The sequence below is a fragment of the Poecilia mexicana genome, unplaced genomic scaffold, assembly GCF_051168715.1.
Source record: "Poecilia mexicana isolate PSO_F unplaced genomic scaffold, ASM5116871v1 scaffold_2, whole genome shotgun sequence".
NCBI lineage: Eukaryota > Metazoa > Chordata > Actinopteri > Cyprinodontiformes > Poeciliidae > Poecilia > Poecilia mexicana.
The window spans coordinates 29,429,446-29,446,833 of record NW_028263371.1 but is presented as its reverse complement, the minus strand read 5'-3'; the positions used below and the strand labels follow the sequence as shown (position 1 = coordinate 29,446,833).

Genomic DNA, 17,388 nt, shown 5'->3' with positions numbered 1-17,388 from the left:
AAAATGTAACATAACTTAATATTTGACAAACATTCACTCGTGGAAATGTGTTGGCATTCTTAAATAACTACTTTATTTATATTTTTGGACTTTAAAATAAAGAAAAGCATAAAACCTTAGCTTTTTTTTTAATGGAAATATTAAAGAGACAGTTTTTAACCTATACAGACAAGAAAAATAGATTTAAAAACATGTCGCTGCTGGTACTTTGAGTGACATTCTCTTATGCAAAACCAATGCAATTATTTCACGGGGAAAAAAAAAACTTGCTAAAACATGCATTTCTTCCAATATATTTAAAAATATTATGGAAGGTGCAGTGAGATCCAAACTGAGAACCTTGTGAGAAAATCCGAACAAGTTCAAGGGGTCTAAATGAGGTACGTGTGAGGTCCTGGGTGTCGGGCTCCAGCTGCAACACAGATAGATGTGATTACAGTTCACGTTGCGGTAAAGCAGACATGCACCTTCACACTGTTGTGAAGCAACGGTTAAAAATGACCCCAACATTCCTCAGATCTTATAATTAGTGCAGCAGCAAAAGGGCTTCAGTCTGCACAACTACCAAAGACATCACACCGAGTGTGAATATTTTTCTTTAGGAAGTCATTTTTTACCACTTCAGTGACTTGCTTTCTGAATTGCGTCAAAACTTCAAATTATTTATCTTGTAAGGTCAACAGGCAGAAGGTTGTTTTACATTCAGTGCTGGGAAATGCAACAGGAAGATAATGTTGCAGTGTCTTCCTTGTAACTGTTTGCTTATCTACAATGTAAACCATTCTGAGAAGTCTGTCAGTGTGAGCAGATGCAGTTCAAACTGGACCCACTGTTACCTGAAACACCTCCTCTCTCCACAGGAGAGGGAGAAAATTGGTGTTGAATGGTGTATTTTTTTTTGTAGCTTACTTCAGCATGGGTGTCATTATAGATGAGGGATGTGAAATGTAAAACCGCACAAAGGGAGCTAGGGAAGATATATGCGCGAGGTAATTATAAATGCAGAGAGTGACTCTTTTATGCCTGTAATTAACCGTGTTCAACCCTCTCCTTTCATTTAGCTCCTTCTTACTGGCTCAGGTAAAGAAAAAGAAAAGATATGTTGAGTTTTAATCCATGGAGACCAACAGAAATGAGTGAAGCGTTCCTCCAGCATGTCTGTACCCATGAAGTAACAGATTTATATGCGCCCAGACTTCAGAAAATGAGATTTTTCTTATGAAGAAAAGCAGGAATAAAGTAAATTACTGAGACATTAGTAGAGATGTGTAGTTCAGAGTGATATCAGCATACCCAGGGTGGCCATCTTGTTTGATAAGCGTGTTTTACAGCTTCTATTTATTTTTGACTTTGAATTCAGCTCAACTCTATGCCAAAAATATAAGGCTCAGGCTATTACTTTTTTTTAGTTTTACAAGAATAAAATAAATGTTACAATAATGCAGTCATAGGAATACAATAGTAAAGTCTCATTACCAGACTGAAGTCGTAATATTAAAAGGATGAAGTGGTAAAAACAGGGAGTGATGTCGGTTTGGATGTATGCCTTTACAGAAAAAATGAAAAAGCCATATTTTAGATTTGACCTGCTGATTATGTAAAAAAAATTGGCCGATTTTTTTTTTTCTCCCCCCTCCTGACTTCAGCTTGAAATATAACCTGGAAACACGAGATCCAGAACTCGAGGCATCTAAAGTAGTGATTGCTCAACAGTATTATGAAGCATTCTTCCTTTTTCTGTGGAACCATTTTCTTCGTTGATATCTTTCTGCAGAATCACTCTGAGCCACAGTTTCAGCAATATGTCATTTCATCTAATCATCACACTTGAGAACAATTGCACATTGTTCTCAAGTGTGCTCCATTGATGTGAAATATTCAGTTGTCAGTTAGCATTTCAATAGCTCAAATAATGCCTAAACTGTGACCCCAAATCCCAGAGTCGAAGAAAAGGAGGCAAAGTATCGAGAGCGAAGGAGGAAAAGCAATCAATGTCTTCCATCGATTATGACATGCAAGAATCACATCCCCAACTCCAACGTCTTGCTTGCTTTTAAGCCAAGATAAAAAAAAGGTGCAGCAAAATCAAATGAGGTGGATTATCAGTGCTTGCTTACATCCAGGACAATTACTGTGGAATATCTCTGCTGCCAGGACTCCATTGATAAAAGAGATTCTTAATATCATTTGTGACTACCTGACTAAAGAGCTGTTCGCATGTCATGACAGTCACTATCATACACACTATCATACACTAACAGTCTTTAGTCAGAGGCCTCATCCGATTCGTTGCAAGACTGACTGCTACTGGAGATTCTTCCTGCCCACAACATCACCGTCACCATACTTAAACCTTTTCTTTTGAAATCTAATATAGCTCAGTCAGTGTAGCTGCATTTTTTCCCCCCAAAATTACTCCTAGATTGTGTCATTATTTTAAGCTTTGGAAAACCATTTGGAACATTCCCTGCATTCTTTCAACATTTTTTCTTACAGATAAAAGTATTTCTGAACACGAATAGAGCGACTAATATTGGTTGTTGTTCCACAAGGGCACTCCAAACGCCGGGTATTTGTCACTTAAAATCAGTTATTCTCTAACTTGAAATGTTTTTCGCAACCCAAATCCTTTGAATAATATTGTATTTTCTTTCTGTACTCAAAGGAATTTATATGTATTTAAAAGCCTACGATTGGTTGATCTTTCTGCCAGTTTACAACAATATCACACCTCTTTGAATGCTGAAAACATCATGTCATTATCTGTATTTCCGGCTGCCAGATTTAAGACAAAAAAGGCCTCATGTTGTGGCATGTGGCTGCTTTTGCTTCAACTTAAGCTACACACTCTAACTGTGTATGTGACCCAGAAGTGAACAGTTATAGCTCCCAATAAAAGAGCAGAAGGGTATTTTTCCTTCTCTCACACACCAGTGCTGCAGGCCGGCACACATTCCTTCTGGCAGCTGAGCGGCCAATCAGATACAGGCATGCAAATGAGCGGGGGAGGGCGTGGCTCTTGACAGCTGGAGTGCAGGGTCTGAATGGAGAGTAGAATTAAATAAAATAGAGTAAAAATAGAGTAGAGATGGAAAATGAGAGGAACATTTTGCAGATGGAGCAGACTAATGAAGTCAAAGGGATGAAGTGTAAAAGGGTTTGTGGCTAACTGGTGGAGAAAACCGGCTCTGTATTTCTATGCAACAGTGAGCGAGAGCAGAACAGAGTGTCCGCTTGACAGCTTGAATCTCCTGCGGCTCCAGCTGATTAAAATCAGACGTATATCATGACCTAAAGACAGATGATTTTCCAGCTAAAGAGTAATTATTCTCAAGAGTCATCTGCGCAGAACGCGAGCGCATGCTGCATAACTCTGCAAAAGGAAAGAGGATTAAGAGGATTTTCTGGAAGTTCTGGAAATTTTTGAGGATTATTTTCTTCTCAATTTCTTGCCTATGCAAAACAATACATCAAATGTCTACTAATGAAGGCATTAACATGTTTCCAACTTAGAATTCACATACTTACTTAATAAAAAACCTCTTAACCCTGAAGAACTTTCATTGAAATCTTTTGAGAGATTATGACATAAATAAGATAAATAAGCTTCTTTTTTTTATTTTTATTTAAACTCCATAAATTCCATCTTACTGCATATGTATTCCCTCTGGGCACACAGGTACACCTTGTACTGGGAAAAGGTAAGCAAAATACAGAGCAGGAAGTTTGTGACTCCAGGCTGCACTTCAACACACAGGACACCTTTATTAACCCCTGAACTGAGGCGCTTTCAGTCTAAGAAATGGGCTCAAGACTGGTATAAAAGCACAAATATTAACTTTCAATTTTAGGCATATCAATTATATGAAACATTCTGAACAACAACTTCAAACTAATTAAGATGCTAGTGTGCACTTTACTGTGAAAAGTTGGTTGGCCTTGCTGTTTTGGTATGATTATCTAAATTTCGGTAATGTTTGTCTGATATTAAAATAATTTTGTTCTGAAACATTTAAGGATGACATAAGAGCCAATCTGAAAGGGGGCAAATACATTTTCATGGCATGTTATGATGTATGGAAATAGGCTAAACAATGAGTGACTGTGCTAACAAGAACACTCTTCAGTGTGGAAGTTATTACTGTGGGAAGAAGACAGAGTTTATCATATTAATGATATATTTATAATAAATTCAGAGCTGTCTAAAAGGTAAATGTATGTTTTAGGTAGTTTTGGTTTTTCATATTGAGCCATCAACCTCTATCTGTCATCGAACCTGTCTATTTGGAAATGGTTGTAGACCTTTTTCTTGCCGATACTAATTATCAGATAATTTTGGCAAATTTATCTGTTTTTGCCTCTGGACAATAACACATCAAAAAGAATTTAAAACAGCCTGTGTCTTGTTAGTATTATGAATGCAACAAGGACTGGAGCACTAGCGGAACAAGTCAGCGTTGGGCCGGGGGGCAGGGCCAATTACCGGGCCCCTAACCAATCATCGGGCCCCTAAGGAATCACCGGGCCCCTTACGTGGAGTGAAACTGAAACTGTTGAGCGGGGGTGGGGGGGGTTGTATTTAACATTAAATACACCCTTCTCAACAGGCGAGGACTCACTTTCTCTGTCTGTAGTCACATATTTCAATGACTTGAAACCATTCCTCCCTCCCTGGCACCTCCAGGCCTGGGCCCCCATCCGGCCCGGTTTGGGGGGCAGCAGCCCCCCCAGCCCCCCCTATACCTCCACACCTGGATTGGAGGAGTTACAAGTGTATCCTCATTGATGCATCAAAGCCTTGCATGCATCTATGGACCAGAAAATAGTTGATGAACTTAGTTTTTAAGCATTTAATATCCAGAAAAGTTAAACTAATTGATTTATCAGTATTTGGATTCATTTATTTGATGGTATATATGCAGTGAACTAATTATTGTCCTCAGATGGACAGCCTTGTCTCCCACTATCAAACACAAAGAGACAGACAGGAATACGTCGTCCTGGATTACTGATAGTGAGCCATCGTTTCCCATTTCCACAGTGGTACAGCCCAGCCTAGTGGCTTCACAGCAGAGTGGACAACTTTATTTAGAACGGAGGCAGGGGAGGTTTAAACCACAAGCAGACTGCATGGCTGACTCACTGACTAGAATAGAGGACTACCTAAAAAAAAATAAAAACTTGCTCTGTTTAAAAAAAGAAAAGTCTGGGGAACACAATGTGGAAAAAGAGAGAGTGAGGGATAGGAAACCGAGACATTCCTGCTGACATTAACCCCTCAGTGTGGAGCACTTCTCAGTCTTTCCACCTTAACGTCACTAATCAAGATTGCAAAGCTTGGCCAAGCATGGCATGTTCTGAAAGCATGATATCATCAATGAAGCAAAACATTACAATATTGAGTAAAAAAAATGCATACAATCATGTTGTTACTTTTACTTATGATGTCCTACTTTAAAGAGAGAGAAATCTGTCCATAATCGTATTTTTCCTCAAATCTCATTAAAAGGACTTTAAATTTTAGGGATTTTGAAACCATAACTTAGTGAAACTTTTGTAATGACTTTATACCAGTTCAAAGTAGAGAAAGGATCAATTGCAGTGTCACAGTTTAGAGGTATTATCTGAGTTTAATCTGTGTGTACATGCAGAAAAACAGCTGCGCTTTCTCATTATCAGCAAACATGTGTGGAGATTGTACTGATTAAAAAGCATGATTTTGTAAAAACACATCCTGTTTGTGCAAAATTACCGTTTCTGTTCATGTATCAGGCGCCCAAATGTGATAGTCTAATAATCATTTATACTGTTAAAACTTCAAAAAAAAAAAAAAGAGAGAATCCAATTTTTTAAAAATATATTGTATTTATTAATCCAATATTTAGATGTAGAGTTAATAAGTTAAAAAGGTAGGATAAACATAATTTAATGTGTAAATAGAAAAGGCTGACGTAAAGCCAAAAATCCTGGTATGATTTAATAGTAACAAATAAAACATTAAAATTGAAACATTCTTACTAGATTTCTCCTGAAGAGTAACAAAATGAGTGTCCAGTGTGGGATGACCCTTGTGGACCTTATTGGAAAACCTGATTTGATTATTACATTGGGGTTAATGGAGAAATTGACGCATTAAGACCGTGCTCTGATCTATAAACTGGCTCAGGGGCGCAACTACATCTTATTCAGGTGGATGCGAAAACTTAAACCCCCCCCCCTCCGCCCCTTCCCCCAAGGAAGGTACGTAAGAGTGAAGGAGCTTAGAAAACATACCTCTATTCCCCTCCCCCCCCGAGACAAAGACACGGACACGTGAAAGGTAAAACTCGCTACATTTACATGTGAAGGAGCGTAAAGGCGCAGTGAAGTGTATGCGAAGGCATCATCGGCGCGCCGCCCCTTCCAGATGGGGTTTTGATGCCCCTTCTGGTGCAGCACCCCGATGCGCTGCATATCCACTTTTTGCGCCACTGAACTGGCTATGTGATAAATGTGAACTCTGTTACCTTTTGGTAAAAAAAAAAAATAAAATAAACTTAAATTGTGATGTTCTGAAAACTGTAAAAGAAATATTAATAAAAACCTGAATAATTATTGATCAGCTCAATGTCTTGTCTCCCGTTTTCAGTTTAAATGTTGATTATAGCTGAAACTGTTAGCCTTCAACGTCTTCGGATGACTTAAAGTGTCTCCCGTTCATTAGTATTGGAATGATTTTTAGGAACTTTTCATGGATCCTTTCCTGTCGTACACTGCGAAACAATTTAAAATTATGGTTTGGTTAATCTGATTGGTTAACTTGCACAGAAAGCCCATTTCAGGTCAATTAGCTCCGCCCACTGACAAACCAGAAGCAGAGATGCCTTTTATACTGTTGCATTAGGCAGTACTCATTTTAAACAGTAGATATCACTACTGAGAACATCCATTCATCAATTGGTGACAGAAGAAGAAATTTGTTTTGTTCTTTTCATTTATTTGTTTTTGTATCCCAGATTGTTGCTTAGAGATTTTTAGTGGGGAGCAACATTTATTTTGATAAATTTGTATTTATTTATTTTTGCAGAATAGGATTGAATCACTTTCTACATCTTCAATTGGAAGGAACATTGATTCTGGTCGGATTTTGCAAAATTCGTCCATGTTCTTTGTACAACAAAAAATATATTAATATAAAATATATAATATATAATAAATATATTAATTAATATATATTAAGTATTAATTATTTCCAGTTATGAAATTAAATATGTAAAAAAAATGATTATGCACAAAAGTGTCTATAGGTACCTATAATCACTTAAAGTCGAAGGAACAGTCAGGATGATTTTGTTGACTGTGACTTTGAATACAGATTTTCAATTGAAACTGTTGTATTATGTTAAAGGTGTACTGTTGCAGGAAAAAGCAGCACCTGCCAGTTGAACACGCAGGTTAACCAGTAACTCGCCTGCCTGAGCTGGTGCTTCCAGTCACACTTATTAGTTTGCACAATAAAACACACACATATGCACCGGGTCTGAACCCCGGATGTGTGCCAGGATCTCATAAATCCGCCTCCCTTCATGAGGTCCGGTTCCGGGCGGAACAGTGGGTGCGGGGGGTGCGTTAATTCAAACGTAGCAGGAAGACACACAGACAATCAGCTAATTAGACCCACAACTCACCACGTTAGTGAGGAAATCACCGTCGCTGAGTTCCTCCAGGTCCAACAGGTTGGTTCCTCCGGAGGAATAGAGTTTCTCCTCTGTTAAACTGTCTAAGATAGACTCCATAATGACTGTCTGTGTCTGTCTGCTGCTCTTAAAAGACAGATGGACAGGGAAAAGTCTTCAAATCAACTCATTAAAAATAAAAACAGTTTGTTTTCAGACGGCTCCAGCCTCCTTTATTTACAGCCGGAGAGATGAGCTGAGTCCAGCCGAAGCAACTTGTCTCGGTGTCAAACGTGAAAATGTGATGATTTACACATCATTCCGCGTCTCTCCTCCTTGCGCTGCAGCGGAGCCGCTCTCGGTCGTCATCTGTCCTCCTCTCCGCTCGCGTGCGCTCCCAGCCACGCGCCGATGAATATTCAATACAGCCCCGCCCCTTGACGTCAAATATTTAACACACCTACAAATTATTTGCGTGCGCTAATGATTATTCAGTGTAACCCCTCCCCGTAGCGTCAGTTTAGGAAGTTTTAAGTAAGCTAGGATTACCGAAACTATTTCTCTATGCTAAATTCAGCAGATCTTTTCGTTTTTCTTTCTTTACATTTTGAATTCTAGATCATTTTAAAATTTTATTCAAATTTTAGGAAAGCACAGATAATATAACACTTAAATTAAACATGCACAATTGTGGGTGTATTTAAAGTGGCAGTATTATGCATTTTCCAGTGGCATTTAATAGCACAATTAATTAACTGTTACATCCAGTTGTAATAAAAATGCTATACAGACATAAAATATGACTTAAAAGAAATTTTACTTTGCAATTTAATGCCTTGAAATTGGGCTTCTGTCCCTAAAAACTCCTGCTCTTTCTGAATTTCCACCTTTGGGGAGTGAGCACAACATCACTCCTCTATTAAGGCTTTAACAACGGTTTTACCCGAGTTGCACTGAGAAATAGGCCAGATGAGCTATCAACAGTTTTTAATGCAATACTTTGCAATCCACTTAAAAAACTTTGATGGAAACTTGACTAGTGAGTTCTTTACTGACACGGGCTGAAGGGCCAATTAGAAAGGACGAAGCATGAACTCATCTGTCAAAATATGTTTCTTTGATTTGTTTTAATATATTCTACGCTGCTTTTTAAGCATATTTCAGTTTACAAATGGTAATTTTGTGAATTATCATTTGACATAAGCAATCAGACTTACCTGAGTGACTTAATAGAAAGATTTTCTGTATCCCTCATACTGTTGTTAAAGGCGTACTTCCCTAATCGCTAGATTTTGCTATTAGGTGCTCTTCAACCACCAGATTTTTAGTGCAAAGAGTTGACCTTATGTAAGAGCTAAAGTTCAACCGCATGACAGGCTAAATCACCCAGAAGAGATGAAGGTTTAATTCTAGATATTCATGTTCTGCAAAGGTTATGTGTTTTGCAAAACTTGTTTGCTGTAGCTTTGTCTCTGTCCTACTGCAAAAACACAAATTCTTACGTTTTTGTCTGGGTTGCATGTCCAAATATCTTAGAGACTTGAAATAAGACAAAACTAACTCAAAAGTAACTTTTTAGCTAGGTGTAATAGCTGGTTTTTAGTCAGTAATTACTTAATATTGATTAAAAAAGTGCTTGTTCCATTGGCCGATCATTTCACTTATAACAAGACATTTCCAAAGTTAAAAGTGAAATAATCTGCCTATGGACCAAGCACTGTTTCATCAGTATTAAGGAATTATTGACTTAAAACAAACTCATATTTCTTGCTGAAAAGTTACTTAGTAAGACATTGTGTTTTTGCAGTGTACAAACAATGGGTTATAAAAATCCCCATTGTATTTTAAATACTCTATAAATCTTGAAGATTGTCAACATTGTTACCTTTGAGGTCCAAGTTATCACAATGTATTTCTTTCCTCATCATAGATGGAGCTACAATACTTTACACCACTTCAGTCCTTTATTAATATTGGAACAGATTTCTCTCCATATTGAATCGGTTCTTAACATAACAAATCCCAGCTGGAAATGAGCAGAGCAACGCCACCTTGGCAACACTCCTGCTTGTGAGTCTTAAAAGGTCAAATAATAATCTGAAACAACATATTCCTGTTCATGCTCTGATCATTGCAAGAGCTGGCTGTCTGTTACTCTTACCTTACTGTTTCCTGCACATACAGAGCTGCTTACTGGAGGAAAAGGTGCATCTAAATACATTCTGGATTACATATGAGATGAATTTGATCAATAAGATAATGTGCCAAACCATGAATGTCATGTGGTCAATGCATCTGGGAAGGGATAAATGAGGTAAAACTCCAAAATGTTTTCTGGTAGAGGCTGAAAAACACTTGACACTGGTGAAGAGTTTAACCTACAATAACATGGCCCTAAGCATCCAGCTACAAGTTTAAATCTTATTATGGCAAAAAGCTAATATGGACCAGTCAAAGTACAGGCCTAAAACCAAATGAGAAGTGGTAACGAAGCTTGAAAATGTGACATTTGTGAGGCATGAAAGGTACATTTTTACCCACTTTTAAGTTTCTAACAAAGCCTGCTAGCGTTTTATTTGGTTTATGATGATTTACCAAGGACAAGATCCAAGTAGATGATTCTTGTCAAGATTGTTCATAAAAGGGTCAGAGGAGATTCAAAATTAGCTTTTTCTCTTCAGGTTATCTTCTCCAGTTTCAGTCTCACATTTCCTCCTTTCTACTCTTATCTTGTGAACCATTTCCCCACTTCTTCGCTTCTACCCAGGCTAGTTTCGCCATCTGCATATCAGCTTTCGAAGGTGTATCTGCCCAAGGGACAAGGCGTCCTTATTTTTTTTTCCCACACACACCTCGGTGTTGTATAACCGAAGTGACCTTTAGCAATCTGCAGTAGAACCTAATAAATCCTGAGGTTGTTATGATGGAGTAACAACAGGCATAGATGAGTTTTCTCAGCCACATACTTCTCAGATTATGACCATTTTATCAGGTTTTCTGATCCTTCCGAGAAAAGATGTTCATTGAAGTCGTCTTTTACTGATTGAAAACAGTTTTCACCCTTCCCCAACACATGAAACGTGACCTAATAATGCCTGAATGGGTCCCATTTCTGGTTATCCTCTGAATAAAAATAAAAAAGAACCTAAATATCTGAGATTTCAGGATCATCTCCTAGTTTATTCTTGTTCTGAAGTATGTTCAGCTGATAAATGCTGTTCATCATCTATGCAGTAAATTTTCGTTTGTGCTGGTTGGAGGTGAGTTTTTACAGCTGTTCTTCGGAAACCAGATGTGTGACAGGAGGCTGATGAAAGGGCTTAAACCTAAACCTGGCACTTAGAGCTTTTCTGTTTGCAGAATTCTTTCAGCAGCATTTTAAATCATCCTTTGAGCAAATTTCTCATGAATCTGTGTCAAGAACTTCAGAACACTATTCGATCTTTAAACAAATTTTCACTTTAAAGAAAGATAACTTGAGAAAATACACAGAAGTTGAAATGTATACATATATTTCGTAGATATTTAGGTATAATTTTGTCATTTTAGTGAATTAAATATTTTTTTCCATAAAGAATTTTTTTCCAGACAATTTTGAAGCATGTTGTGTTTATGTCACACAAGATGCTTGTGATATACAACTTTATTTATATAGCTCATTTCCAACAACTCATGGTGCACAATATTCAACTACAAAAAAATGAAATAGTCACTTAAAACAGATGTTAAAATGAAAATGTTCAGTTCAACATGTTAAGCTTTCTGCTCAATGCTTGAATTCAATCTAAATTTCCGCTTTAGAAATATATTTGCTAAAATAAATGTTCAATTCCTATTTTACCTGCTTTATTCACTGTTTCAAGACTTTTATTTGAATCTAAGTCTAACGATTAATGATTGGCTGTTCATTTTCTGACGCTTGCTCTGATAGTCCGCTCCTGATTGGCTGTCCGTGTGATGATGCGGGCATGACTCATCTTCTATTCTGAGCCAAAAAATAGCTGACTTGAGGGTCCTGACCTTTCGTCTCCCTGGTGACTGCCCTGATGTCATCACCTCTTGTTGATCAACATCCTTCCCTTCCCTCTCGCTTGTTTTACTGCTCCTCTAATCCGTTCGGGTTCGTTGCACCCCAGCTTAAAACTACTCCGAGGCGGAGGATGCGCGGATTGTGAGACGCACTCTCAATTACCATTAATGCAACTGACCTTGTTAACTGGCTTTAGCAGATTCACTGTCACACCCTTTCATGGCACTGAATGTAAATTCCTGCTTTGACATTTGCAGTTATCATAAAAGAACTGATTACAACAGGAACAGTCAGCCCCCTGTCTCTGCTCGTCATGTAGCTTTAAAGAAGCCACATGACGAGCAAAACCAGATGCTTTCCTTCATTTTCTATTAAAAATAGAAAGACTGTATCTGAGCTTACTTATTAGAAAATTTAGTGAAAGAAAAAAAAATGTGACTGGATTAAAGTTATAGAGTGCCTAGTAGTTCACACAAAAAGAGTCCTGACCAAGTATAGATTTCATATGCTTCATTGTATGGATCTATCTTTATAAAGAAAATCAAGCTGAAAGTTGAAATCTGCAACTTTCTGCATAGCTTTAACATGTGTGTTTATATATACAACCAAAGGGCCTTGTGGTTTGTTGGCTTGGTGGTAATAGGGTGGAGTGACTGACGTATAATAAACGGCCATGAGGGTGGACAAATTTGTAGAGCCGCGGGTGAGCACACCTCCAATTTTCTATAACAAATAGTTAGAGACTGCTCATTCATTGTGGTTCCAATAAAAAAAGACCAAACTTCGACAAAGAAACCCCGATTTTCTTTTTTTTTTTTTTGTTTCCTCGTCAGGACTTGCCTCATTTTCTGCCACCCATCGTCTTCCCCTTTCTCGTCTCGCCCTTCAGATGCCTCGCTGTGATCGTGAAGTTCATAAGTTCAAAGAAGGGCGAGAAGCTTGCGGGGGAAATGCAGGGACGCTGTCGAGCAGTGTCAGGTCGGTAATGAAAGCCAGCTTCATTCTTTACATGCTCTTACATCATCATCGGCACTGTTCAAGCAGCTGTTTTCCTCACAGTCCCACTGCTGAACTCCCACAACAGGTTCACCGCATGTGTTTTGAGTTTCTCGTGCTTCTTTATAAATGAGTGGTATTGCATCATAGAGCAAGATCATCATCATTTAATTCCAAGAATTAGCTATCTGATTTTAAAGTCTGGCGTTATTTCCATAAAATCTTGCATTTTGCAAAGCAAAAGTATTTATAGGGTTAGAGTCGGGTCAGACAACTCCCTCCACACCAAAGGAGTTCATGGGTCTGGCCAAAATCTGCAAGGTAAGACGGGGAGAAAAGTTGACTTTGCTTCCCTCTATTGGTGGAACAATCACATAACAACACAACAAGTAAATCTATGTAAGCAAATACTTCAGTTTTATTAAAAGAGAAGACACCAACAGAAAAAACGTAGTTAATTTCGCTTTTAACCTTATATAAATACACATTTATCATTGCTAATTTAGCTTTTATTTATAAAATACCTCCAGATAAAATCACTTAAAAGTTCAATCCTAGCTGAATAGCTTGCCGCTGTCACCACTGCATGGTCTTTGAGCGTGTCAGCTTCCTGGTCAAAGCATGGCGGACTGTCAGCATGTAGGAGCGCCTGTCAGGTAGGGGGCGCTGCTGATCCAACGTCAGCCTGTCGCACATGAAACAACATATGAGCAACGCCAGTGCAGGCTAGAGACATAAGAAAAATAAACTATTTCTTAGCTCCCCCAAACCAACAAAAGTTTTTAAAGTCTGAGACAGAATAAAGAACTAAATAATATGGATTATAAATGTATGTTTATTTATTAAGGAAAAACATTCCAAACCTAACACTGTCTGGCAATAAGATTTTTACATTTGACAGCATAAGTGTCTGGTTTAAGGTCAAGCCTCATTATATATATATATATATATATATATATATATATATATATATATATATATATATATATATATATATATATATATATTTTAATTTTTTTATTTTTTTTATTTTAATTATGTATTTCGGTCATTTATATCTTTTCCACACACAAGTAAAACAAAAACATACCATGCTAAAAAAAAAAAGCTAAACAACAAAGCTAAAGAAAATAAAACAAGACATACAGAAATAGACCAGCTATATATAAATTCCTGTCAATGACAAGTACATAAAGTGTAGACCAAAAACGTCTACACTTTTATGTAGACCAAGCATTTAAGTGACATTCAAAATATATGTTATTTTGTTTAAATACAAAATAACATTTTTAAAAAAGCTAAAAACCACAAGGGCTGCATAAAATTTCAGCATCAGGGTTGTATTTTGATCTAACCATATGATATGCATGACTGGTAAAGTGTAAAATTAAAATGTTTTTGCAGTTTGTGTTAAAAACTAAATAAATGCAAAAACAGACCTGATGAGTTGGAAAATTGCTGCTTCCACTGATAAAACTGCCTCAGCTACTGACAGCTCTCTGAAGCCACATCTGCACATAATAAGACAGACAGAAAATCAGCAGGGAAGCAAATTGAAATATTACATTTCTAAAGAGCAGTTGCACAAACATAAGTATACAAAACCCTAAATCTTTGGCGAGTTTCTGTCCCTCCTCTGTTGTCACCTTCCTGCCGACTTCCAGATCTGCCTTATTGGCTACCAGCACTGTAGGAAAAACTGACACACAATAAAATGGTAATAAAACAGCAGTGAGCAGGACGATGCCTTGGCATTCAGTCTGCCTACAGAGCACAGGATGGACTACCAAACATGGAATGTGTTAGCTCCAGCTGCTCATGTGTGTAGGTGACAAAAGACAGATGTCCACCAGAGAACAAACTGTCTCTGGAGGGCAACATAATGAACACAGAGAGGTCAAAGGTTCAGCTGCATGTGTTCAAGGATCCTTAAAGAGACTTTATCTAAAATTAAGGCAAATACGGTAACTTGAACGACTCCATGTAGTGAAGATGGTGATTGTTACCGAGACTTTGTTTGGTTTGGTCGATGAGCGTTTTAAGTCGAGGGATTTCCAGGAAGCTGGAGCGCTGAGTGATAGAGTAGAGCAGTAGGAAACCATCGGCCCAGCGAATGGAGGACTCAATAGAAGCCTCTGAGCTCTGGAGCAGAATGTGTCATAAAATACTACAATTAAACCATTGGTAGCATTATATGTAAGCCTTAGTTCAGAGACATAGTCAAAAAAAGCTCTCTGAGCTGTATCCTAAGTTTGAAGTGCTTAGCTTAGTTTCGCACAAATGCTAAGAGGAAGTAAGAAGCTAGATTTATAAATAAAATTCACACACTCATTTCTGTATTATTTTTTTTTTTTACCATTATGATATTTAGAGGCTGGTGAAAGTAGGTTTGCATTTTTTGTCATTTGGAGACTTGCTAAGCACTAAACTAGCCTCCAAACTGACTTGGAAATAGCATCTTTTGCTAACCCAAACCTTAAATATGCTGCCTTTGTATAGAAGGTAGGAATAGTTGTAGAAATAATTTGCTTGGTTTCTCATTAAATCAGTACCACTTTCCAATAGATGCATTGTTACTTTTAACAAATAACTTTTAAAACCTACCTTAAAAGGTAAATCCAAGATCTCCAGATCAACAGTTTCCTGGTCCACCGTCCGACTACATCTGTATGTCACCTCTGTAGAAATACCTTAGTCATTCATTACTGTACGCTCCATGTCAGAAATGGAATAATATTTACTGGAATCTCACCCTTCTTATGGTCATATTCGCCAATAAAACGCTTCGTTATAAACCGAACACACAGCGCTGGAGATACAAAACAGACATGATCACTGCACAGTGCCCAAACCGAGACATAACACATGTTGACTTACAAAAGAAATTTCACACATAAGACAGTGCTTCTGAGAGATAATCCGATTGAAGCAGCCTTAAGAACACAGAAAGCATTAAACTGAGATGCAAAATCCTGCAAACTCTAAAGAAAACACTTGCAAACAATAAATCGACAAATTGAGAGTAAGAAATTGTAAAGCAGTGCAAAGGAGAGCAAGATAGCATAAAAAAATGTACTTAAGTTCTCATAAAGAAACACATTTAGAGATTAACAATTGATCTATTGGTATTTTCTGTTTGTATCAACACAAAGTAGTGCATTATTGTGCAGTGGAAGGGAAATAATAAAAGGTTTGCAGTAAACATTTAGGGCGCTTGATTTTCTTTCCACATTAAAATCAGACGTTACTCTCATAAAACACATTGAAGTTTGTGGTTCCAAAGGGGAAGAAATGTTTGATCTCAAAGGCACTATGGAACACGACCACAGCGACACAAAAGACTATAAGACAAGAGATCCAGAAATGCAAACATTTTTACCACTGAAGCAAAAATCAGAAACACCTCTGCCATCTAAAACATGTAACCTGTCCATGCTCACACTAATCTGACAGCAAAACATTTATGGGTCAGCTTCAGAACCATGCCAAGTTTCCATTTTTCTGTCTTTTGAACCAGCACTGATCCCGAAACCTCTCTTTTGCTAGCTCAGGAACATTCATACAACCAATCTGCTTTCCGTTCCCCCTTGAAGTCTTAAGTTGTCCACTTTACCTGTTTTTCCAGTGTTCTGAGCTCCTAGAATGAGGAGTTTAACAGGAACCATTCTTTGCTATTTGTACACACCCTTTCCATCCAAGAAAGTCCCTAAATTGGAAGCAAAATGGAGTTACACATTACCTTTCAGAAGTTAACCCAGGATGACTGAGTCAATATTTGCAGACTAATGTTATGTAGCATCAACTTACAAGAGATCAAAGCAAAAAATAACCAAACTATCTAGGGGAGTAAAAGAAAAACAGAAATCAGCTTGCCTCACAGCCTCTGACACTACACAGATGCGACTGTCTTCTCTCCTGCAGGGTGCCTGTGTGACTCTCCACTTGTGTTTGGTTTTAAGAGGTCTTTCTCTGTGGACAGGATATGACAGGAGCAATTTATCCAGAGAAACAGGGTCCAAGTCCAAACACAAATCTTATTTTGGCTCCATTAAAGAAACATGTATACCTTTGCAGTGAATTAGAACCATGCAGGAACATTGTCTCATATAATATTGAGCTTTTGTAGTTTTGAATGCGCAAGCAACAGGAAAATGCTTATATCTCATTATTATTATTACTTAAATATCTGAGGGCATCTGATCAATGCCATGCTTCAGTTATTGATCATCATGTTTCAGCCAACATTTTGGCACCTGCTGTAGAGCAACATCCAAGTGAATCGCATGTGATGCATACAGGTTTGGCTCCACTGTGTAGATAAATATCAATATCTATCAACAGATACCTTTGATTTCTACACCATCGCAGTCAGTCGACAGTCACTAGAGCTAAATTCATCCCATCGCACTCAAAAACGCTCTTTCATACACAGATACATTTAAAGGTTTGAGTGACTTGCCCAGGGGCAAATTGTCCGGTGGCAGAACCGCAACCGACAACTCTACTTGCTAAGCCAGTGATTGGATTGTAACTGGTTACAATATTTGTTTCTAGACAATTAAATGCCCAGGAAGACGGGTTCTTGTCGGTCACATATTGCCGTTAAAGGTCAGTGTCCAGTCTGCATTCTGTAATGAAGAGACAAATCATATTTAGTTCTGCGCCGTTTTTTTTGTATTTATCTGTTTTATGTTATTTCTGGCTCTG

The 17,388-nt window shown here is 37.8% G+C and overlaps 2 protein-coding genes across 3 annotated transcripts in view; both read right to left on the bottom strand.

Annotated features, from left to right (window-relative positions):
* Positions 1–8,154, bottom strand: part of creb3l1 (cAMP responsive element binding protein 3-like 1) — a 31,994-nt gene extending 23,840 nt beyond the window's left edge. Inside the window, exon 1 of one of the 2 annotated variants that reach the window (XM_015001546.2) lies at positions 7,668–8,154. In XM_015001546.2, coding sequence (XP_014857032.2) covers positions 7,668–7,775 — 108 coding nt within the window. In that variant the 5' untranslated portion in view covers positions 7,776–8,154. The remainder of the gene's footprint in view (positions 1–7,667) is intronic. The other variant, XM_015001545.2, reaches the window with a different exon arrangement.
* Positions 8,155–12,486: 4,332 nt separating this feature from the next.
* LOC106926559 (ras-related and estrogen-regulated growth inhibitor) lies at positions 12,487–16,383 on the bottom strand. Its single transcript, XM_015001554.2, has 7 exons — positions 16,295–16,383; positions 15,434–15,490; positions 15,286–15,359; positions 14,688–14,823; positions 14,287–14,380; positions 14,121–14,192; positions 12,487–13,366 (listed from the first exon to the last, which is right to left on the bottom strand). Exons 1-7 carry the CDS (start codon positions 16,344–16,346, stop codon positions 13,258–13,260), a joined length of 594 nt encoding a protein of 197 aa, XP_014857040.1. The 5' UTR covers positions 16,347–16,383; the 3' UTR covers positions 12,487–13,257.
* Between the last annotated feature and the right edge of the window lie 1,005 nt (positions 16,384–17,388).

Bases quoted from the DNA above. Each gene is read 5' to 3' on its own strand.
- LOC106926559 (XM_015001554.2), bottom strand. From the start codon at position 16,346: ATGGTTCCTGTTAAACTCCTCATTCTAGGAGCTCAGAACACTGGAAAA. The intron at 15,491-16,294 runs GTAAAGTGGACA...TTGTATCTCCAG, and splicing joins TCAGAACACTGGAAAAACAG to CGCTGTGTGTTCGGTTTATA. The intron at 14,824-15,285 runs GTAGGTTTTAAA...ATTCTGCTCCAG, and splicing joins TCTTGGATTTACCTTTTAAG to AGCTCAGAGGCTTCTATTGA.